This window comes from Cydia splendana, chromosome 2, assembly GCF_910591565.1.
Source record: "Cydia splendana chromosome 2, ilCydSple1.2, whole genome shotgun sequence".
NCBI classification, from domain to species: domain Eukaryota; kingdom Metazoa; phylum Arthropoda; class Insecta; order Lepidoptera; family Tortricidae; genus Cydia; species Cydia splendana.
In genome coordinates this window covers 23417344-23442313 of record NC_085961.1, presented here as the reverse complement: position 1 = coordinate 23442313, position 24970 = coordinate 23417344, and the positions used below count along the sequence as shown (strand labels likewise).

Here is a 24970-nt window from a genome sequence, read left to right as displayed (position 1 = left end):
TGGTGCGATAAACCCATCTTTATGGTTAGGCAGCGATCGAGTGTGTAGTGTAGGTACTACCTCCGTTTATGAATGGAGCATTTTTATTGCTCTCATACTACTGACATGGCTCGGCCCGTAATTACTACTACTTGCCGCGATTTCAGAAAGAAACCAGTAATATTGCATGTCTATGAATGTCGTCGCGGTTTTATGATATCGTAAAAGTGATATAGGTCTGTAGGAGACCCAATGAATCAGGCGCATCCACGTCGGCGCATCCGTCCCGCTCGCACCTAGTTTTTATCGTCTCATCAGCGTAATGTGTTTATTGTAGCAATATTTCGTTTATTGCTCTTCAAAGATCGGTTTATTGTCTCGAAGCTCAGGTATCGTGTTTATTTATTAGTTATACATTTTTATTGGCGCTTTATTTTACGTAAACTTTAATTTATTGTCGGCTGTATAGCGCCACCGTTGTAAGTTGCCTATAAAACGGTGCTTATGGTTCGTTTTTAAACATTTGTAGCACGTGTTTCGTTCATTCATCAAATTTATGGTGTGTGGGAAAATGTTTTGATTGACCGCGCGCTGCGGAGGCTTCGGCAGTTTGTTTAGCTTACCTTTGCTTTATCGGACAGCAATCGATTCACCCGACTATACTCTTACCTATTTACATCTATCTACTCTACGGGACGCGTGAGCCGTCGCTATCTTTAGAAGCACCGTGCACGTCGACTCTCCTCACAAGAATTTTAACAACGCCTTTCTATCGTCAAGCCATTATCCCGTAGCTCAGAAACTTTAATACTTGATTTTTTTTTATAAAAACAATAGAACAGCGATGTGAGGAACTGTGTTCTAAAGCAATTATTGATGAATAAATTACCCTTCCGGAGAAAATACGTTGCCACGGACAACTTACAGAAATTACGAACGACATTGGATGTTAATTACAAGAACTTGCTATTCAAAAATGGGTTCTGTGGAGCTGGCAATAAATGACAATATTCGATGTCGTGAGCAGCTTGCAGAAGTTGCAACCGTGAAATTTCTCACACCGGCAGGCGGGCGGTGGCGGCGTTGTGTGCGAGCTCACGCACACATGGAGGATGTCGTTGCTGTGTGCGCTGTACATCGCCATCTAGCGGCAAGTGGCAGTAAGTTACCATCTTACAGACTTACGTCAAGCAGACATAGTAGCAATTTTCATACAAAAATATTTTTGTTTACTTGGTAGTTTTACTTTATTTTTAAGTAGGTATTTAGTAATTTTTTTCTAATTAAAAAACTAACGACTATAATGTCCCAGCAATCATAGTTCACGTAATTTTGTATCTGTTTATAAATTTCTGTGTTCAACGATAATGTTTTGGGTCTTTCGAGTTGCCGATAAGTTCAGTCAAGATTACAAACAGCTGTTACGACAATATTCGAACACGTGATTTTTGGGGCAGCATAGACATTAGTCTTTGACAATAACGAGGACCATGATACTGACCTGGTAGGGATCCAGGAGGTGGGTAAGGTCCACTGGATACGGATTCTGACGCGTAGTTCCGAAGTCCGTACGCATCGTGGGTGAACCCAGAGGCTTCCGACACCGCCGTTCGTCGCTCGTCTCCCACGTAGGGCAGGGGCTGATCTCCACGCGGCGCTCCATATGCGTAGTTCCAACAGGGCTGCGAGAAGCCTTGATGGCAGCCACCATCGGCGTAGGGCTTGTATTCTCCCCCGCTTCCCGGCCAAAAAGGCAAACCAGATTTACGCTCCCTTTCCACTGGGAGGTTGTAGTAGGTAGGGGCTCCGGCACCATATTCGTGGTTGAAAGAGGTGGGTGCGTCAGGCGGGTAGCCCCAGGAGGGCTGCGCGTGCCGGATGACGCCGGGCTCGAGGTCGTAGCGCTTAGCGGGGACCTGGAGCGGCTGCGGCGGGTTGGAGCCCACCGAGGCCGGGGAGGCGCTGGAGGCGGACGGCGGCGCGGCAGCCGGCGCGGACGGCGGCGAACCCCCGGGCGGCGACGCGTGCGACTCCTCGTACAGCGTCCCGCCGACGCCGTTCATCATGGTCCACCACGCCGGCCCGGCGGAGTGCCCGGACGCGGGCGCTGGTGACACGGCGGCCGCGTCGCAGGGCACGCCGAGGCCCCCGACATGGTTGTCAGGGTACAGGGTGGCGGCCGGGCAAGCCACGGGGACAGCACACGACACGGCCAGTTCACGCGCGACGCGGGCACATTGCACCGCGCACACACGCGTACACGAGGCGGCACATGAAAATTAAAAAGCGATTCCCGATTTAGCTAGCTCTCCGGATGAGGAAACCGCAGAAACAGTCCAGGCCGATGAAACCGTCGAACTTCGACGGATATTTTTATTTCAAAGTTTTCAAATGCACCAAACAGTCATTGATATGATAAGCTCGTAACCGAATTATCATTTACGTTTCTGTATTAATTATTTTATTTTATCGTACTGCAATTCACTTATAGTCCAGTTTTAGTAGTAGGAAGCGGTGTATTATTTTCTTGCTATTTAGAGTATCGCGTTACGTTGTTATCGCGAGCGTGTGTATCGAGATAGCGGCAAGCGACAACACGGATAACGCGCGATCTGTGCCGCGATCCGGCGCGGAGTGGCGGCGGCTGCAGCAGTGTGGCGAGTCAACGGCGCGCCGCACACAGCCACAGCGCGCTACTCGCCGACGCGCGCCATCTGCCGGCGGGCGGCGGAACCTACCCCGCGCGTAGCAAACGCCCGCCCAGCGTGCCCTCATTCTCATACTTTCATGAAATGAAACTACATTGTCGTCCCCAAATTTTGTCCTAGAACTAATAACGAACTGAAACTGAAGCGGTGTAATGAAAACGGAGACAGGGAGAGGTATATGTAATTTACTTACTATATCATAGACTCTACCTGCCTATCTAAGCATTAACTAATAGGTATGGCTGGCATCCTACGCAATACGCAATACACCCATAGGGATCTATAGATTGTTACTAGTGTAAGGCTAACATTTTAATTTCTTATTTTAAATAATAGGAATAGGCCAATTTATGAGAACAAATTAGATAATTAAAGAAACTACACTTGAATGAACCCAATAATAGCCTCAAGTATCAAAAACTCCAAATGAAGAGCCATTAAACGGAAACGACATAATTTTCAAAGCGACAGACACCCACACAGGAATAAATCGTGGGGCGAAGGGTTGAGGCCCTGAGGAAGCGGAGGCGCGAACGCGTAGTAAAGCGATTAACAGAGGCAAAATAGCCATAAACTGCCGTTTAACCAAACTGCAAGCGTCACTCGACCAGTGTTGCCACCAATAAAAAACGCGAGACTTTATGACGGCAACTCACTCACATTTTATTGTGAATATAAACTTAATTTTATCGTCTGTTAATTTCACCACAAATAATACTAGCCTATTAGATTGAATTATGTAATGTTTTATTGCTTAATGTCAATGACATGGCAAAGTTCTACTGACTTACATTTAGTTAATGGTTTTGAATCAATTAAATATCTAGGCAGGTAGGTACTTACGTCGTAATTAGTTTAGGTAAACTACTCATTAGACAGCAATATACCACTAAAACATGATTCCATAATTACATTACATCTGTATTTATAAGAAAATAATTTTATTCTCGTACCTACGTTACAGCTTAGGTTATGGTCATACCCTTCGCGTAACACCCTTTTGACTTCGCACCCAGTCAAAGGAAACAATGCGTCGTACAACCAATAATGCAATAAGTACAATATTTCACACCTCTAGCTGCACTCTATAGACGTGTTGTCTGTTTACACAAGACACGGCAGTTAAATGTATCAAACGGACAAAAGAAGAACATACATAGCATTACACGCTAAGTAATGCTTTTAACAAGGCCACAAATCAAAATTATAATAGTAACCGAATTGTCAAAATATAATACAAAGTGTAACATAGGTTAAAAAGCTAATTTCCCACACTTATACCATTGAGTGCGCCGTCATAATTATCGCACGACAAAAGGTATGTAAACTATAAATTTGCTACAATTGTGAACGTGTCAACGGAATTAATTCTTAGCTTTACTCAAATAATTCGTTTGGGCGCTATTTTGTCTGAAACTTGTATAAATAAGTAACGAAATAATCCAACAATGGGTACATGTAAACGAGGTTAACCGTAGTTGTGTGATGTTTGAAGTCTTGCAGTTCCGCCCCATAGTCATAACTTACATGGAAATTTATCTGATCTCATGAATCCGACACCTGAACAAAGATATCCGAGCACCTAATCCTAGTCGCATTCGTTATTATGAAAATGGACTTCGGGATATGTAAATTAAGTATATATAAGAAACAGGAGAGGAGGACCAAAAACTAACATAACGTAATTTATGTAAATATGCAACTAGTTCAATACCAATCTAAAATTAGAATTCACACAGTTTTACAGTTTTTTCAGCTAATAACAGTTGAATCGAAATAGGTAGGTAATCGATATTCCGAACTATCAGTATTTCGATGAGTTCTCTCAGAACGCAAAGTCATGTACTGAAGCAGACTTCATATAACAAAAAGACGATTATAAGCAACGTTTTAAAATGAAAGCAAAATTATCTCGAACGAAGCAGACGAGATTCAGGCGTGTTGAATGACAGAAACAAACATAAGGAACAAGTGTGCGCTGAGCCCGGCGCGTCTATAAATATTTACTTTAGGAAACTCCAGGCCAATGGTCGGCCATACGACCGGCGCACCTAAATAAAAGTACGCTTTCTTATCTCAAACATGTGTGCTGTTGCGCAAACAGGATTGGAGCCGTACATCGTATACCTACTCATATATTGGAAAAGTTAATATTATACCAATACGAATTGCTCAAGACTGAGTCAGAAACGCCATTGTGGAAAATAATTTATAACCGGCCAACTAGTAGGCAAGTTTCTTATGCATGCATATGTACCTATCACATGTTATATGCGCACTTGCGCAGAAATATTACCTACAAATGATTTGATGCTACACAAATAACCTATATGAGTTTGCCTAACCTATGAGAGACCATTTTGAGTTTTTTTTTATTAAATTGTTGATTTCCGACATTAACTCTTTTTAAAATAATCCGTATGTATTCGTTACAGTTATAAAAAGGCGGTAAATATCAAACAGAATAAAATAATGAGACTGCCGATTTATTCACAAAACATCGAGGATTCGAGGTAAATTAAATATCTCGCCCGTGAATTTCATCTTACAAAGAGAAAGTGGATTAAGACTCAGACATACCTTGGACACATAACGCCTCACTTCGTGTGCCTGTATGTCATTGTAATGAATATGGGTATGTGTATGTCCTTATTCAGAAACCCGTCGGGGAAGTTGCGTATAAAGAGGTAGTGGCTTTCTCTTAACTGGACTTGGATTGTAAATAATGTACGCGGGTGCACTCAAATCTGAATGTTACCGTTTTGATGCAATTTATAGCTTCGTGGAAAACGGACTTGAAATCGCGAAGCGGTTTTATAAAAGAACAAATTAAAACAGTTGGCTTTTTGCTTCACTGATATGGTTCGCATACAGAAAAAGATTAATTATTTATTCAGGAATTGTAATATACGCCTTTAATATAATAATTTTAAAGTAAATACAATGACTGTACGATGAACATTTCTGTCTATTTATGACCAGAATATTGTTGCAACTCTTTATAATTCCAGCAGTATTTTAATTAAAGTGTTTTCACCTGGATTGTTTCTGCTATTAAATGTAAAAAAATAATTTATCGGTAACAATATACTAATAGCGTATCTACCTTACATAAAATATGAAATAAATTATTGACATAAAAATAACCAAGAAAACAATGTAATAATCACCTTGTCGTAAACTGGCTAAAGACGTCTGCGTAAAAGGGCACGGCAACCTGCAAACAAATTATACATAAGTTATGTAAATAGTTACACGAGCACGTGCATTAAAGCTTAATATAAGTATAATAGGATAATGCAATACAATTATAATAGGATAATGCAATAAATACAATGGTATAATTACGGGCGGGGTCAGGTGTGTCCAATCAAATGAGCCCGAGTGGAACGCTTAATTAATATGTTAATTGCTTCGAACTGGGCTTGAAACATGCGGCACTTTTTATAAACATATAAAAAGGTTATGAGGATAGTTTATTATAATTCGGATGCCATTCTGGCGGTAAATATTCTTGTAAAAAATATAACAATTAGAGGGTGAAATGATAAAGCTTAGCTACCCATTCTACATCTAGTTACCTATATAGGTACTTGTAGTAGGTACACATGTTCAGCCCACGGTAAGGTTACGAAAAAGCTAGCGGGTTAAAGCAAGCTTCAACATATCAATGTAAGGCAAGTACATAGGTATTTGTAACAAGAGTAACAACATCTTTAAAATAATGACGCGTCTAACAAGCCTCCGGTTGTCGCTTAAATCATCGGCTGGCGTAAACGCCACCGTCGAACACATAACTCAGTTTATTTTTAAAACAAACCCATACAAGACGCCCATTGACAAACTCTACAGTTTTATTTCCTAGCAGTCTCGATACGTTATATAAATAATCCTTTCTAAGCCATTCGATACGGCGCAAAGTCACGAAGTTTACATAAAATAGGTGATTTGCACCGAATGCCACGGTTTTTTCCTGCCTCTCTTTTGGGGCGCACTACCCCCGAATTATGAAAGCAGAGAAAAAACATGTTTACAGGCTTTTTTCTTGTAACGTTTGCGGCCGAGATCTGTTGGGGATCATAAATTCTGTTTTGTGTTACGTAACAACATTTTCTTGCTACGCCATGAAGCCATGATTGATTTTGAATAACAATATGTTATTCGTCGCACCAAAATAGTAACGAGATTCGAGACTTACGTAACTAGGTTAGATCCTTAGATCTATCGTGTTTATTTTTGTTCTGAAAAATTACCTCGTACTTTGCACAAAGCATTCGTGTCATCCTATGGCAAATAGGATTCATCTTAGAAATGAACCGGAAAAATAGTGGAGTAGAGACCTTCATTATACACAATGCCAATAGCTGCATAACCGCTAATTTAATAACAACCATTATTTCACCTCTCGGAAGTAAACGAGTTATTACCTATCTAGATTTCGCAAAGTAGTCTTAATTGTATGTCGCTGTTTGTCCGATACTTTGTAATGTAAATGTATCAGGAAAATAAGGTTCGAGCGTTTTGTAAAACTTTTTATTTCGTCAACTATAGGTACCTACGTAAATAGAGCACGAAAGCGAAGGCGGAGGGCACTCGAGCTGACATTTACGACTCAATCCTAACTTCCCAAGCATATTAGGATGACCGGACTGTTTCCTAACACCAGTCTAATTAGACACATTACCCCTCCCTGCCAGAAGCCGTTTAATAGGTTTGAGAGGGAAATAAACTTGGTTTGGGAGTTCTAATAGTTTTGGTCGGGCAGTTTTTTCAATAGCCTTAGTGACAGGGCGAGTTTGGAGGCACATTACAAGCTGTCAAGTCACGTTATCGGCGTTACAAGTATTCGGTGATACAGGGACTGACTCCCACGGTTGAGTGAAGCGACGCGGCGGGCTTACCCGATACCGATATTCATTTGGAGTTGATATTACAAGTCTTCGAATTACGATAAACAACATAATAAAATATGCATATGCTGAAATATAAATTCACTTATAAGTTGATGTACCTACAGAGCTAATACAATAAGCCTTTGTTTCAAGTAATAGTTAACCTGCGATTCATGTGAATTTACTGGTTTTTTTTTCGCAGTCTTCGGTTGACTGCAGAGAAGAAAGCAACCCCCTCCACGTAGAACTACCTACGTTGTAGTACCTAATAGTATCCACCTCTGTATATAATGATAAATTAGCATACGGCATTGTTTTACTGTTCAATCAATTTTGAAATGAAGTGACGTCTGAAACAACAAATATAATCCAGGTAGTTTACAAGGCGTTAAAATAAAAATATTTCAGATAGCATAATCTTTATCAACAACACAAAATTATGCAGATATTTACGTGCGAAGGTGTAGGTATAGGTTATGTAAATCGAAAATCACTCGATACGTACCTATCCATAGTACTGTTTACGTACAACAACAACCCTCGGGAGTGGGAGGAGGTCCAAAAGGTTAATGGCGCGAAAACTCACTGGATCATATCCCGGGGTTTACGACACGGAGTAAACGGCCGATTCATTTGCAATTCTAACTGCGCCTTAACGCGAACTGCGATTGTCCAGCGACGGACTGGGCTTCTTTATCAACGGGCATTTATCTATCGTTTAGTATCGTTTACTTTTAGACAGAAACAAAACAATTCAAACAGATTAACGTATAATGAATTTAAAAAATAGCCTGACTTTTGGAACTCTTTACAGCGTTTATATTTAGTCAACAAAAAAATTGTCTTTTAGATAGAGTTCTTCGGTTCGATAAGTAATTATGTACCTACAGTCAACCGCAAAAATATTTACACTAATACCAGCTACTTACTTCGAAATGGCGTTCGTCGCTGAACATTAGATTTAGACTGAAATAGGTACTGAATTAATTTTGGTTTCGAAAAGATAATTACCTACTGTAAGCCGGGATAACACGGTATACCAAATATTAAAAGCAGTAGGAATTTTTTTTACGTTTTAATATAATAACTTTAGCTCAAAAATTAGGTACAACATTTATATCCCTATGAAAACTTGAATCATATTTACTATTTTCATACTGCAATACGAATATACGATTGAAAACTGATACCTGTGTGGATACTCTGTATGAAGAAGTTTACAGGAAACGCTCTACCATTTACATTAAAACTATTTAGGTACCTAAGTAGGTATGTCAAAGAAATCACATAGGTACCTATATACACGATTTTACAAATTATCGATTCGAAATTGTGGCACTTTGAAGCCTTAACTATTATATATATTATTATATTAGTCCAAGCAGAAAACCAGATAGGTACCTATTACGTTTTAGTGCTTTTTCTTCCGGCACATTTCCTACGGCTGATACTATTTACGCTTATCATTGACTCGATTGCAGATAAAATTGCGTACATAATACCTACCTGTCATCATATATGGTGTCGTGGTGGCACTGACCGGGGATTATAGCGATAAGCTTGTTTTCTGACGACAGAATATTCAAATTCAATACAGGCGACATGGCTACTGAGACGTGGTTCGGAAACAAAAATGTAATACGAATATACCTAACACTTTTTCTAAGGTGAATCACATGCATTTAGATTTAGTGCCTTTAGCATTATTTAGTTAGCCCGTAGGGATTTCAATTTTGCCAGAAATTAGCGTTTTTTGCCAATTTGAACCTATATATATTATATATGTAGGTAATATATATTAATCAATTACTATTTTGATATTATATATATGTGTATATATCTGATACGTCAAGAAGATCTTTGGAAACTAACACAAGTGCTACACATGATTTTCGTAATCCATTATGTGCTATTAATCTGTCATCATACCTATTAATATAAACGATAAATTTTATAAACATATTTAAATTTGGCCTTGATGCTGGTATTTCCTTTTGAAATGAAATAATTTTAAAAATTATAAAACGGTGTATCTGCTGCTGCTGTGGTAGTGCGCATGTATAAAGGAGTTTTACATATTTATTTTAATTTCAAAAATAAATAAAATAAAGTCCAATGGAAGGGTGTTTTTTTTAATTTAACATTTTGAACAACATTTTCAAATCTGAATAAGGAGGTACCTACATTGCGCATGAAGATTGGCTACAACGGCCTTTTTTCCCATGGGAAACCATTTAGTCCGTGACAATTGAAGGCTGTGTATTCCGTTTCAGGTCGACGTTTAGTTGTTCGCTAAAGTAGGCCCTTAAAGCACTGAGTCACGTATTACATGCGAGGTGGTACGATCGATCCGCGCCCTTTTTACTTAAAGCCGCATTGGAATGTTCAAATTTAGTACCCACTCATTGTAAATCGAGATACCTACAATACTTAGCCTCTTGAGAAACTGACCATCAATACACATACACAATAAAAAAATATAATTAAAGACTACTCATAAATCGTAAAAAGAAAATTGAATATTATTATATAAAACACGTGGGTGTGTTTCTAAAGTTTTACTAAAAATGTTTCATTTGGTGATTCTTAGGCTACGAAATTACATATGAAAATTTACTAAATTTTGCAGTGTTTTCCCTTTGTAGTGAAAATACACTGTAAATATGCAATAACAATGTGCAATTGTGCATAAACACTAACAATCGTTTGTGAAAGTGAAATTATGAAACATACTTCTGTAGTAAATATCATTTCTACATTGTTAAGAATTGTCAAGTTGAAGTTAAACCTTATAGGCGTTCATAGATGATTTTCCTAAAGCCTAAACAACAAAGTTTTGCAGCTCTAAGACCGTTCTAAAATTTTCTTCCAGCCCCTCGATCAAATTGTCTGAAGTCGTGAGATACATTCGATTAGACCGTCATTGTTTCTTCATAATTAGGGTTGTCTAATTGAAGTGAAATCTGCGAAACTTATTAGTAGAAACTTACGTAGCAGATCCATCCCGGATTAACATTCATACGTCTAAAGCGCTTTCCTCGAACACCGATCACGTAACCAACCACCCGTATATTTCTATAGCTTACGATGAGTGCTGGCGAATAGCGTTCAATGGCCAGTGTAACTGCTGCAGATCTTTGCGTATACGCAGAGCTCAAATATAATAGTTAGTCTGTCTTCAGCTTTTGTTTCACGATGGGAATATAAGCCTTGATCGATAGGTGGTCTGTCATTGTGTATTCGACAGGCCGTGGCACCGCCAAGGACACGCATTGTGATTCCACGCCCGGAACAGATCGCCCGAAAGATACCTACACGCCTACCTATACCTAGTTTAGACACGTAGGTACATACTGTGTGAGTTTGGTGCCCTCGGTACTCGCTATCGATATCGATAGTAGCATGCGTGTAATATAATTAAACGTTGCCAAGGTATTTTTTAAGTCAAAACTTTCGTTTGAGTTTATTTGTTTTATTGCTGATAATTATTTCTCCATTTATTATAAATACAGATATTAGAGTTGTGTAGTACCTATTACTTACTCGTGAGCTGCGAAATGGCATGGAGAAATTTTGAATAAATTAATTGATAGTCGCCATGCACTTTTGCGGCTGATGATGACAAGGTATTCGATACTAATACATCAAGCTAACTCACTACAGTAAGCATCTGGGAATCATGTCACGGGTTCACCCGTTTTTAACACATGTTCATTTTAAGTTGTTCAAATAAGTATAAACCTAACTTTATAATAGGTACCTATGTCAGGATTGTCAGGCAATAATAGTTTGTACAAACTTGTTAATATGAATTAATCCTAAAGCAACATTGTATTAATGCAACGTTTTGTATTAAACAAGATAATTTGCAGGTCAATAAATAAAGATATGGAATTATTAATACGACAGGGCGGTGCCTTTAAAGGTCGGGGAATGCAGGTGTGCCATTCGAAAATGGCGGTCGATGTAGCGATGGAAGTTTTTTCACATTCTACCTGTGTGCAACTGAAAGGGCTCGTTAGTAAAAATACGGAATCATGAGCTTTGTGCCCTTACATAAAGAAAGTGTGACTTCAGCTGTTTTGGTAGAAATCACAACTTTTTATTAATATTTTATTATGAATCCTGAGTATCCTGACACCTTTTTATGTCGCAAGCAGGTAACATCAGCGATAAAGCTTAATTGGACCATATTTACGGAAATTAGATAGAGAGCTATATATATATGTAATAAATGGGTTATATATGTCAATTGAGCTTGATTATATTATCTTGTTGTTTTATTTTCCCTATTTTCGCGCGATTTCGGGGTTGGCCTCATAGTAAAAGTTGCTCAGTATAATCACAAAACCCCCCTGGCAACGGGAATGCAGTTATTTTTTAGACACCGTGTATATCTAGGTACTAAAAGTACCTATTACACCACCTGAAATTTGCTCCAAAGTGAATACTTACGTAGGTTGTTTTTTATGTAACCTAATGTTTTATTAATTGTACCTATATTCTTAGTCCACGCCATAAACAGTGAAGTCAGTGATTATTTTGTTATACCGTTTATAGTTAGATGGGTACCTACCTACAAACTCAGAGAATGTGCTTATCATGCTGTTTGATGGATATCATGCAATTTTATAATTTAAGACAAATCTGATCTCATACATTTCTTCGATTGTATTTTCAACTTTCTACGGTAAGAATTAAAGACGTGGTTTCAAGATATGCTATACGAGACACGAGATTGCAAAAGTGCAACTGACATCCACAATTTGCCCGGGCAAGGGCCTTACTATAAAAATGAAGGTAAGATCAAAAATGGGGATAATCCTTTTTATTCCACGTACGACTTAAGACCTTATTCCATCTGTGGACAGAATGGAAATCGTCAACAACTTTATGTGGAGTAGGGCCGTTTTTCTCGTGAGCTTTCGTGATGTTAATGCGTTCGCGACGGTAATCGCGAATGCACATTGTGCAGTATATGACCGCTTAATATCCTGTTGTCGCGTTGCACGTAAATCTGAACGTGAGAAAATGAAAAATACTGCACATTTTAGAGTTTTTTGGGGGCTGTCGAGTAGCCAAATAGCTCTAAGTATTCTTCCAGGCTACTTAGTTGGTGATTATTCAAATATTCCTTTTAAACTGAAATGGATGTATAGTCAACTGTAAAAGTATGGATGTAGCCAACTTATTCAAAAATATGTCCCATAGTTCTTAATTCGCTGAAATAAGAGCTATGGGACATATTTTTGAGATGATTTGTGCGCCCATATTTTTACAGTTGACTGTACCTACCTACTAAAGAAAAAGTGACCAAGCCCGCCTCCAGTGGCCGAGACCGAATTGGAACCGGCGTCTTTAGCTTACGCGGCCTATAATACGCGTAGCAAAGTTGAAAATTATGGCTTTGTTTGTGACTTTATACCTATCAGTGGCGAAGCGTCCATAAGAACTCGATTCCCATCGGCTTGTCTGATATTCAAGCTCTTGGGCCATTTTCTTTAAACTTATGAAAAAAAGGAAGGGTAACTTAGCTACGGCTTGCCTACGAATAATCTAGACGCGCCGCCACTGATACCTATAACGTTTGTTTGACATACTCAGATATTTGCCATCTTATTAGGGATGTGGCAACACCACCTATCTAACTCTAAGTATCTTCAATAAATAAAAGAAATCAAGCTATTTCCACTCGAGACATTTAGGATAGTTAGCAATATTCCAAGCAAACAATAAAGCACTTAATGTTATTAATAATAAAGTCGTAATTCCCACCTTAGTAGCATGTTCTGCGTGGCGTCGCCGCCTCACCTGTTTGTAAGGTCGACCGCGTTAAGCCGCGCCCGAACCTTACCGGCTACGTGCCTGGAACAAAAGATAACATGTGTCAAGCATTTCAATCTGAAATAAACTTAGATTTAACGGAAGAAAGTCTATTGTTGCTTGAGCCGATTGATAAGACTAAGGTGATATTAGCCCAGAAATGCACAATAGTCTACAAAGGTCAATCATCCGTGCCTGAGCGTTCAGGAGATATTTCTGTAGCGATTGTGTCCCGTACGTGCTAATTATTAGGTTCAGAGTTTTTTGATAAAAAGAATTAGTGTTTAAAATATTAAGTACTTTAGCTTTATTCAAATATCATCAATCAAATAGCATCAATAATAGCGGATCGAACAACGCTCCAAAATTATCTGCCATTCTGGAATTCTTTTAAAATTAGAGTTATTTGTATCCCTATAGCTAGCGTTCTAAAGTATCTGAAAAAGTCTAATTGTCAGATCCGTTACTTTTGATGCCGTCTGTAGGTACCTAATTTAGGAACATTAGTTATATAAGTTCACCGCAATATAGGTACCTAAGGTACCTACCTACTTTCAGTTGGTTTAGGTAGTTTATATTTATTTACATTGTAGGTATGATAAGGTGGCTCAAATAACAATAATATATGTTTTCAAAAACAATTTCCATGTAATTTTTCGCTTATTTAATTAAAGTAGGTAAGTAAGTAATGTAATATGGGTACACACAACATTACAATAAAGACTGAAACATATTCATTGACGCCACCTACGCGTGAAGCTTAAGAGTTCTCGTAGGTAGGACTATATATGCTTTTAAAGTCAAATCGAGTACCTCTTAAATAGGTAACGTATTGTAACAAAAACACAGAGTAAGTACTTACCTACCATGCAGTTCCATATATACCATTACATTATTCCAAAAAAAGAGAAGTCAATTTGTACCGCACTCAGTTAATGTAAGTTTATTTTAAAACCCAAACATTGTAAAGAAAACGACAGATTGAAATAAATAACTATATTAATGGTTGTGACTTTCTGAGCCTTTCATTGTCTTACATTGTATGGTGGTGTCAAATATTCAACGATTGCCTCTATTGCTTAAAGTTTTATGTTATTTAAAAAACGTGAGACAAGGGTTTCGCTGTTGTGTTAAATTGTTACAACATCATTGGAACATTAAATTTTTCATTCAAGTATTCATGACATTACATAATAATAAATTTAACATAGGTACAGTAAGTAAATACAGTCAATTAATTGGAACCATATTAGGATACCGTAGAACCATTTTAAAATAACGTAAGAAAACGTATGGAATTAACTATTTGTCAACATGAAATAGTTTTACAGGAAGGTAATATGAGATTATCAGAATTATCAGTAATGTTTATCTTTTTCAGATGTGTAGTGATAAGTTGCGTCAACACCTCATATACAACATCGAGATAACAACGTAATTTACTTGATTTGTGTTACTACCTATAAAAAAATCCGAGGCATCCCAATGGCCGCCTTCCCACGCACGAAAATGTTCCCAAAACATTTTTAGATTCAGTTTTACTTTGTGGATTCTTTTTGAACAGACGTTTCAAGAATGTGTGTTTAAAAATGTAGCCAAATGCATGTGTATAAAGTTTTGTATGGGTTCCGTGGATGAAAGGTTAATTTGAAAATGTAGGTACCATATTTGAATCAAATTTCGCAATTTTGAAAATTTTCCGTCAGTAGGTACATTAGTATATATTTTCTTTTCTAGGCAGGAATATCAGATAAGTAGTTCCGCTAAATCTTGGGAGTAGAAAGCTAAGCGGTCGCGGAATTTTAAAATCAAACAGTACACTATTCCTTTTGCTAAAAATGTGTCTAAAAATAAATAAAACAATTCGCCTTAGCAAGCACAGCAAGACACATTAAAGAACCAACTCCTATCAATCGTCCGACCCATTACGGCAGGGAAACACTCGGAGAGAGCTCTAGAAATCTCGGCAATAAATGCCCACAAGCGCTAAATTTATTTTCATCGCTTGTACCACTTAAGGAATAAGATTGAAAAATGTACCCGATATTTCCCGGTAATTCCCGGCGTATTTTTTGTTCGGCAATAAAATATTTACGGGGCTCGGATGAATATAGGAGTTGAGGGCGTCCCCGTTTTTCCACTCCGACAAATTAATTCATTTTCATGAACAAACAATATTTCCGATGCTCCGATTTGGTTTCTTACAGCTGAAGACAATTCTAAACGGATCAGTTTTACGCATATAAAATATTTATTACCCTTTTATAATTCTATTAAGCAGTCTTAAACAGAAAATTAGTCATAAAACTTAACGTTACCAACGTTTTATGACAAATTTTCTGAATTGAGTAAAATGAATTGATTGACTGCAGATGCAGTTTTTGCCCGATATCTGTGGATCAACTAATCTATTTTTTTTCAGATGGGAATACAATGATATTGTTTCGGGTATAGTAAAAATACATATGTTCGTGCTTCATGTTTTACAACAAGAGAATAAGTAATAACACAGCAATGCAAAATGCAATCCCGTACCGCACTCGAGTTCTAAGAAGTGCAATATCAGGGATCTTGCAGCAGTCGTTACTCGACGGATGCAGCGATGCACTCCCAGATACGACGCGTCATGCATACCAACTTATACCTACTTATATGTATAGCCACTTGCATGGCCACATTGGCCACGACGTAATGAGACGGGTTGAGATCATATCAGAGCGAGCCGAAACGCCGCCATGACAGAAATTCGATACAGACGTTACGAAAGCGTTACATTTTTGAGTCAACTTCAACGTTTCCGGATTAACATCATATTTAGGTCGCACATTAGAATGTAATCCAAGTAGGTATCTCGGGTAAAAATGAGAGAGAAAAGGAGATGTAAAAATACAGAATAAGTAAGAGACATCTTGCAACTTCTTCCGAATTAGTGTAAAATAAAGATAACATGAGTAGGTAAGATAGTAGTAGTATTTAGTAAAATTTTTGTAGGTACATTCTATAAATTACAACATATTAATATAAACTGATTATTTCACAACATTAAATTCTCATGTCATAATATTTATCGTTATCTATTTTCAATTTAATAATTCCTTGAAAGACATACAAAAAAACATTGGTATGGTTCCAAGCATCTATATAATTATGGTAAATCCACTGCTGCTAAACATAAATATTAAAGATATTATACATATTCAATTCAATTCAGCATATCTTTCGTAATATGTTGTATATACTCTTGCATATTTCTATTATACGATATCATTTGTTACTTAGACAAAAAAATATGTACGTAGGTACTTAAATAGTTATTCCGACAAAAGTAGGTTTTGTGTCAACACAATAAGGTCTTCGACATATGAAAGGTAAGTTGGCGGATACGTGCTTTGTTTTTCCAAATAAGTGCGTTTAATATAAGTCCACATGTGACATAACCCCGGACATATGTCGAGTCGGATTACTCTGAGTCATGCGGTGGGGAGGCGCCCCCGTGTGGTCCTGGCTTTATTTGATATTGCAATAACTGAAATGGGCCGAAATGCTTAAGTAAAAGCACTGATTGAGTTACTACAGAAGGATGATTATTTTTGTGCAAGGTTTACTGAATGAAATATTTTTCCGCATTGACAGTAAATACATTAAAATGCCATGAGTAGGTAATTTTGCATAATTTTGCACTAAACGAAATAATGATACAGAAACAAAACATAAAAACGATTTCGTATATTATTAGTTATTACTCTTATCTAAGGTATCTTAAAAATGTATTGATTACTGAGATTTTCTAACGTGATTTTCATACCTGTTTCTGTTTAATTAGTTAGTTACTTCACTTTAAAGGTACCTTACATCTGCATACGCTTTTTTAAACAAAATGTTTTTATTCAGTTGAAGAGCTTTTCCAGTACAATAATGAATCTATTTAATTTTGACATGTGCATCGTATATTATTTAATAGTTAAATTATTTATTTGTACGTTTACACTTTGTCAATAAATTTACTTAAATAACATAATATAAATACCTATAAACTAACTTATATACTAAAACTACAAATAAATACAGCACAATACATCAATTAGTCAAAAAATAAAAATGATTATTAATATAAGATTAAAAAATCTAAAATAAACCACCCTGAATCGTACCTGGCTCATTTATACCTAAACTATATTGACGTCATTTACCTACGTGCCATACATTAGATAATCTTTCGTCACTCGTCAGTATACATCTCGTAGATATAAATTCGGATATTGTTTCCTTTTTTTAGCTCTACGTGAGCTACGTGATTGAAATATGAAACGCATCTCCGTACGTGATCGATACCGGGAAGACGGGTTACGCCTCCTCACGATTACAATACACCGTCATATTTTACTTTGTTATATACTTACCTAACTTATTTCTTATTTTATAATACTTAATTAATGTTTGGTTTTATTGATAATTACATATTTATGTGAATACTATAATTAACTATATATGATATGAATATTTATATTATGCTTATAATAAGCTCGCCACAAGCGCTTGGCACGAACTTTGCGACGCTATACATGAGTAAAGGCCAGGTATTTCCACACATTATTATACTGTTATAAGAAAAAGAGTAGTTGTACCCCATGGCTGTGGTTATTTCCAGTGTGTTTATGTATCCAGTACCTCCTCGCATCTGCTCTGAAAATTATTTTAGCCGCGCCTCTAATTCTGGTACATTTGCGATGAGCTTAACAAGAGCAGCGAGCGGCTCGCTTTTCATCTCCGAAGCGCAACATTTACATTTTCGTCTCATTTATTTGCTATTTCGGGCCAAGCCGAGTCCCTCGCACTCCTCCCGCCACTCCGCCGACGCCCGCACTCCAATGAATAAGTCTCAGACTGCCTCAGACGCGAAAGTAAAACGAAATTGGGAAGGAACGCTCTATAAAGTCTAATTAAGTTTGAAGTGAATACAGAGACGTAAAGAAATATAAAAAGGTCGGAAAATTACAATTCATTTCGTGACGTACTTTTTATTTAATTTAACATAAATATGTAATACCTACCTACGTATGACGTAGGTATAACGTAATAATAAAACGTAATTTTAAATGGATATTAATCATGGTAGAACGTAACGTAAATCTGAACCGAATAGTTGTTGACGTTGGGAGGAAGCCGAAAGCGCATGATCAGAATGTTAGCGCGTAATTCCGGCTCGTATGAAGATATTTTACGAAGAAAACCCGGCCGAGTTGTTATTCAGAGGCCGTGGCGTATAAAAATAACGCGTCCCTTAACGAAAACCTTTGTCTCGCGTCCCCGCGACCTAATGGGCATTATTTCGTTACCACCCTCTTGGCATTCGGGCCCAGTGCACAGGATGCAACTGTTCTGCGTGATTGAAAATTTAAGTTTAGACGCAATATGAGCATGCACCGCGCCTCGTGTCGGCCATGCTTGATAGGCTGCCCCATTATAATTACCTATATAAGCCATAATTACTTCCTACAAGCGCTCTAAACAACTGAATTAGTCTCACTTTTATGATCAATTACAATTAGCATGAAAATGCGACGTGTAAAAGTATACGATGATACTTTATAGTATATATATATAGTTGACGCTTAGGCTATTCGTGAATCTGATTAACCCCTTATATATGGCGGATATGATATTTAACTCTATTGACAGCTATTAAAGTTCAAATTTCAACAATTATTTTTTGTTATATGCAGTAAGGGGTACCTAGAGTTTCTTGTAAGAATCTGATAAAACAAGTCTTATTCTTAGGTAGGTACCTATCTTATATATGTATCTATCTCTTTCTATCGCTTTTTGTATTTTAGGTATACAAAAAGCGATGCTATGCTGACCAGTATATGCTAACAAAATTTAATCTCCGAAGGCAATCAACCGAACTAATTCCACATGCTACACATATCTCCAATAAGGCCTTCTATATTTTACGGTGGGCAGCTTCAGATTTCTATGATAGAAAAAGCGGGTCCGGACCGGGCCGGAATATAAATCGGCTTGTTATATTTTCCGGGACATTGGGATTCATGAAGTTTGTGAGCCCTGACGACATGTTCGGGGAAATATCGGCTCGCAAAACTTTATTCAGCGTGTTGATACGCACGTGCTGCGACCCTATAGGTATATCTACTTAATGAAAATCTATTTTTATATTTTAAGTTTACTAGTGCAAGCTCATACTTCAACAAATTAATGGGGTTCCACAAAAGATATTCAGTTAGAGTGGTGGCTGGTATTGACTATTTATGTATGTTGTCCCAAATTACTACTGAATCAATGTGTAGTAGGTATCTACATACCTCAGAATTCAAGGGGGTACCTACTACGAGTAATATGTATATGGTAAACAAAAAAAAATATTGCAAATATTTTCAGATCCAAAATAATACGAACTAAACAGACAACAGGCATTTATTTATGAACTCAAAAGATACTCCCGGGTTTATTTTCACGAAATTATATGATATTTTGCATAAATTTTAAGTAATATGAATCTAAATGTGCTCTACCCTCGCCAGGGAGCGGCCCTCGACGGTCTATCCGCTTTTATAATTACTTATAATGCAACGAAATGTAAATTCTGACTCAGCAAAATATGTTTAAAACATGCCTGGAAGTGCGCACTTCTCAAAATGAATAACAATTTTCATAACAAGTACTCCGTAACTGCTAAGATAAAGGGAAAATAAAGTTAAAACAAATTGCAACGTCGCGATAAGCAAATTGCATGATATATGCCCGAGAAAAATAAAGAAATTCACTGTTATCATAGAGAAATAATTATTTGATAATGATAATTTATATAGGTCTGGTAAAACGTATTATTAATTTATTAAGAAATTTAAAACTTGCTTATAACGTCATAATTATGTACTTATTATGCATAAATTTGATTAAAAATAAGTTTTCGCAAAAGCTCGCTTTAAACGTATTATAAATGGGTTTTTATCTATGTATATGGAGTGAACACTTACCTAACTTATTTCTCTATGCTGTTATCAACGTTTAAATAGATCTCGTATACTTTATTTTTACATTAATGTAAATAAAACAGGGTCCATCTCAATCTAGACCGCTAATGACGTGCATATATGGCTTGAGACAGTAATTTTATTCTTATCTTGGTCTGCAGGGCCGGCTTGGAATAATTGTCCAAGTTAATGGGGGGCCTCAATAAGGGCCTGACTGTATCACTGTACTACATAAAGTACTTTACCTAGTACTTCTTTAAGGCCTACTGATAAACTGAACTTGGCATGTTAAAACTTGGTGGTAGGTATACATGTATAACCGGAGCTTGCGTGTAAGCCTTAGAAAGTGGACGATCTTTTATATAAACAAACGCACCTACCTAATAAATAGTTCCCATTTGATTCTATGGATATGTATTAATATTATAGACAATATTTTTACACAATTTGATGTACTTATCTTAACCATAGCTATGTCTCTTCGTGTGACTTTTTTCGATCTTTTGATATTATGAGTTTACAAATACTCTCTCTCGATCTTATGATTTAAAAAATCCATACATATATTTGGAAGCTCTAACTCTTATAATAATTTAATAATTAATGAATCGAAACTAAAACAAATGAAGAGACATAGATGTGGTTGATACACATCAAAATGTGTAATAATATTTTCTATAGACGCAAATACCCATAATGGAAAATGGAGACTACATTTGTATGGACAAGCGGTGGTCCACTATCCTCTCAAGTTTCCAGACGAGTTCGCAGAGACGAGAGCCTCAGATCAAGTTATTAACATTTGCATGTAAATCAGCCGCTCGAAGCCTCAACTCAGCGGGGCCTTTATCTATTCCCTCATAAAATATGAAACGAGCCTTTTTCTTGATAAAGTCATCTACTCATTACGATTCGCGTTCGGAGAATGAGAAATAATTATGTTTATTTGTTTCCTGGCTTAAGCCATTGGCTACCTGTAGGTACGTAGTATACCTAATTGGAAACAAAGAAAGATCTGATATAAAATTTAATATTTTGCAAAACATGTATATAAATTTATTGCATTGGATCACAAGCCTTATGAATGATGTAAAATATAAAGCTAATGTAAATCATATACCACTTTAGCACAAAGGTACAAGGTAATTTTATTTAGTGTACCTACCACTAAAAGTACCTTAACATAATAAGTTTGGTAACATAGGTAAATACATATTATAACGCCTTTCTTAAAATATGCCACCAAAGTCCCACTGGACGAAGAAAAATCGCAAAAATCATTTTCGTTATCATTTCTTTTTAAACAAAAAGAGGAAATTGTCCCTCCGGCGTTAAACAAAGCGGCAGCGGGTGCCGAAATAAATTAAAAAAAAAAACAAAGACGTGGCTATGGATGGCGTTACGTAACAACAGACAAAGGGTAGCGCATGAATATGAATGGGTTGTTTGTGAAATTGGGACGCCGAAATAACTCATTACCATATTTTTTTCTTTATCCTTTATATTTTAAGAAATTATTCCGCTTTCACGGAGATGCTCTGTCATGTTAATTTGGTTTATGGAATTCTTAAATAGACCTTAAAAGTATTATTCAAGCTTTTTTTCAGTGATCCAACTTTCTTTTAAAAGCAAATATGTACGCCAAATATCACCATACTCCTGTTTAAATTCCTTCACTCCTGGTCTAACTAGACTTCTATATTTTATTCTATCACCTATTTTCATTATAAAGCTAAGTAGGGATACGGTATAGGTAATATATGTATATCAATAGGTAAGTACGATACACTAAAGTACATATCTACCTATTTACAGTTCACATCTTCCCTGTTTTCCATTAAAAATGTGTCAAAATACATGTTTATTTTGTAAATTTTCATGTGTCTATCATGCATGAATTTCAAGGTAATGCCGTTCTCTACCCACCCGGAATATTCGGATACAACGGACATTTAAAGTAGGTACATATAGTACCTACCTACCTAGGTATATACGCAGGTACCTAAAGTGTCATTCTATGGAACTTGCTAACTTGTAAACAAACCGCCATATTAAAATTGTCTCTGAATGTCAATTTACTAGTGACTTTTGTTTACAGTTAAGTTAAGTTCCATAGAGTGACTCTTTATCTATCTCTCAGTACTATGCCTGATAGCCAAAAACAAAAATCGCCCGTGTTAAGTAATTCTCATTTTCCCGGAGTTTCCTCAATTGTAGCCCGGGCCATATATTAAATTACCTCGCAGGGATCTTCAAACCGGCCTAAACCACAGCTACCTATTTAGGTAGGCAGTTCTACCTAACGCTTATTACGGACCGGCCCATATGGGTTGGGAGCTCAATATCACGTATGTGCTGTTTGTTTACATTCAAAACGGTAGAATAGTTTTAGGCTAGGTTTGCACGATATTTGTTTCCATACTAGGTAGGTTAGTTTAGGTTTCGTCTAGATTCTAGTGTAGGTACCCGTATGTACAAAAAGTTCAATAACAAAACGTTAAATGGATTTTTAACAAGTTAGGCATATGCTTTTTTGATATAGGTACTAGACTTGTGGGTACATTTATCATAACACTCACTGAAACAACTGAAAATTTATGACTGCATTTCTTTACAGGTAAGCCAATAGGTACTAGACTTGTGGGTACATTTATCATAACACTCACTGAAACAACTGAAAATTTATGACTGCATTTCTTTACAGGTAAGCCCACTATATAATTGATCAGGTAAAAGATACATAAGTAAAATTGAGATCGCAACCAAAGGCATACCAAAGCCACAGCTCCGGAAACGTCATCTAAGCCGAACTAAATAACTTACTCCGAACTTATATCAACGTAAAACCGACCAATAAGTTTACATTTTCCACACAAAAGCAAACTTTATTCTATTTCAAATAAGGTTGACATTTGGTAGACTAAGGTAGAGTGAAAAGGGCGTGTTCAGATTGGGAGGGAAATGCTGCTGTCTCAGTAAAGCTCGCTGTGACGAGTTAATCCGTTACCGCAAAACTGAAACTCTGCGAATTACTTTTGCCGGGTAGATATTATACTATAATTGGTTTGTTTATCTTCTATTTATATTACTATTAATTTAGTTTATAGTTGTATTCTAAAATTTAGAATTAGATAAATTAAACTGACACTTGCGATCGCGGTTTAATAAGATTATCTCGTCTAGATAAAACATAATTATATTATTTATGTACAAAAGTTACCTACTTTTAGTTTTGTGTTTAGGTATATTTATAGGTACAGTCAAGTGTAAAAATATGGGTGTAGATAACTTACTCAAAAATATGTCCCATGGTTCTTAATTCGCTGACATAAGGGCTATGGGACATATTTAAGAGATGATTTGTGCACCCATATTTTTACACTTGACTATACCTACTCCTACTCTACTTCTCATTACAGTAGATATAATTAATAAATAGAGATATGTTATGATATGATAGGTTATTTGTGAACTTCAAGATTAACTAAATACTCAAAAATATGCCGTCAAAATATTATATTTGCCGAAAAAGTCCTGAAAGATCTTGGCAAGTTGGCAGCAGTTACAACATCTGTCTTCGCTGACGTTAGCTGCATTCCATTGCCAATGCACCAAAACTTGTCCCAGAATATCCCAATCCTTTTATTCAAGGCACAATTGGCAGATATGTTTGCGGGTGGAAGTGCTGAATCGCTGAGAGTCCAAATTGCTCGTAAATCTCGGTAAGTCGCTCGCTGGATGAAAATACGGCGCACGACCGCTACGTACGTAAAAACTTAAAGTGAATGCTCGGCTGTCTTTCAAAATATGCGTTTGTGTGCCAGATTTTTGTTGATTGAATAAAAAAAAATGTAAAGAATAGTTTAATTTATAAGAAAAAGATTTGATATCATAATTCCACTTTTAATTGGTATTGGTACTGTACAGCGAGCTGTAAAATTAGAATTAGAATTAATCACAGTACGTAAAAAATATAATTGAAATTGAAACAATCTAAAAAATGTAATTAACGAATTAGGTTACAGAAGCGAGAGAGCTTTATGCACAGAATCTAATCTTTCATTATTGGTATAATGTGACCACTTGACTCAGCAAACCAAGTTCCAAATACAAATATTTTTTACAAACACGTGGCAACCATGTTGTCCGATGGACCAATGAGAGCGCGGCAATCGCCGGAGAAAATATGGCGGATAACTAGCGTGTATCAATCCCCATTATTATGTCTGCCGGCGGGGAGAACGGACGTGCATATTTAGACGCTGGAATCGATTCGAGCTTAGCGTAAACACAGTTATTATTAGATATGATTTATAGTTGAGCGGCTTATTATGAATATTGAGACGAAATTAACTGCTGTAAAGGGTTTTTTTGGTCTAAGGAAGGTAGACGGTGCGATCTGGCTCCAATATGTTGTCTCTCTCATTTAACATGTGAACGAAGAAGAAAAAATATTAAGATCAGCATAAATATTAGTGTTCTTAATTCTTATTGTACTTAAAAAATAGTTGAATTGTTTTTATAGTACCTAACTAAAACCGTTAGCGAAGAGGATTGAAAACATATTTTTAGT

At 36.8% G+C, this 24970-nt stretch overlaps 1 protein-coding gene across 2 annotated transcripts in view; it reads right to left on the bottom strand.

Annotated features, from left to right (window-relative positions):
- Nucleotides 1–24970, bottom strand: part of LOC134806014 (homeobox protein abdominal-B) — a 120718-nt gene that overhangs the window by 5546 nt on the left and 90202 nt on the right. For both annotated transcript variants that reach the window (XM_063779217.1, XM_063779216.1), the window contains 3 exons: nucleotides 13355–13444; nucleotides 5858–5904; nucleotides 1481–2086 (listed from right to left, as the gene is read on the bottom strand). In XM_063779217.1, coding sequence (XP_063635287.1) covers nucleotides 1481–2086; nucleotides 5858–5904; nucleotides 13355–13365 — 664 coding nt within the window. In that variant the 5' untranslated portion in view covers nucleotides 13366–13444. The remainder of the gene's footprint in view (nucleotides 1–1480; nucleotides 2087–5857; nucleotides 5905–13354; nucleotides 13445–24970) is intronic.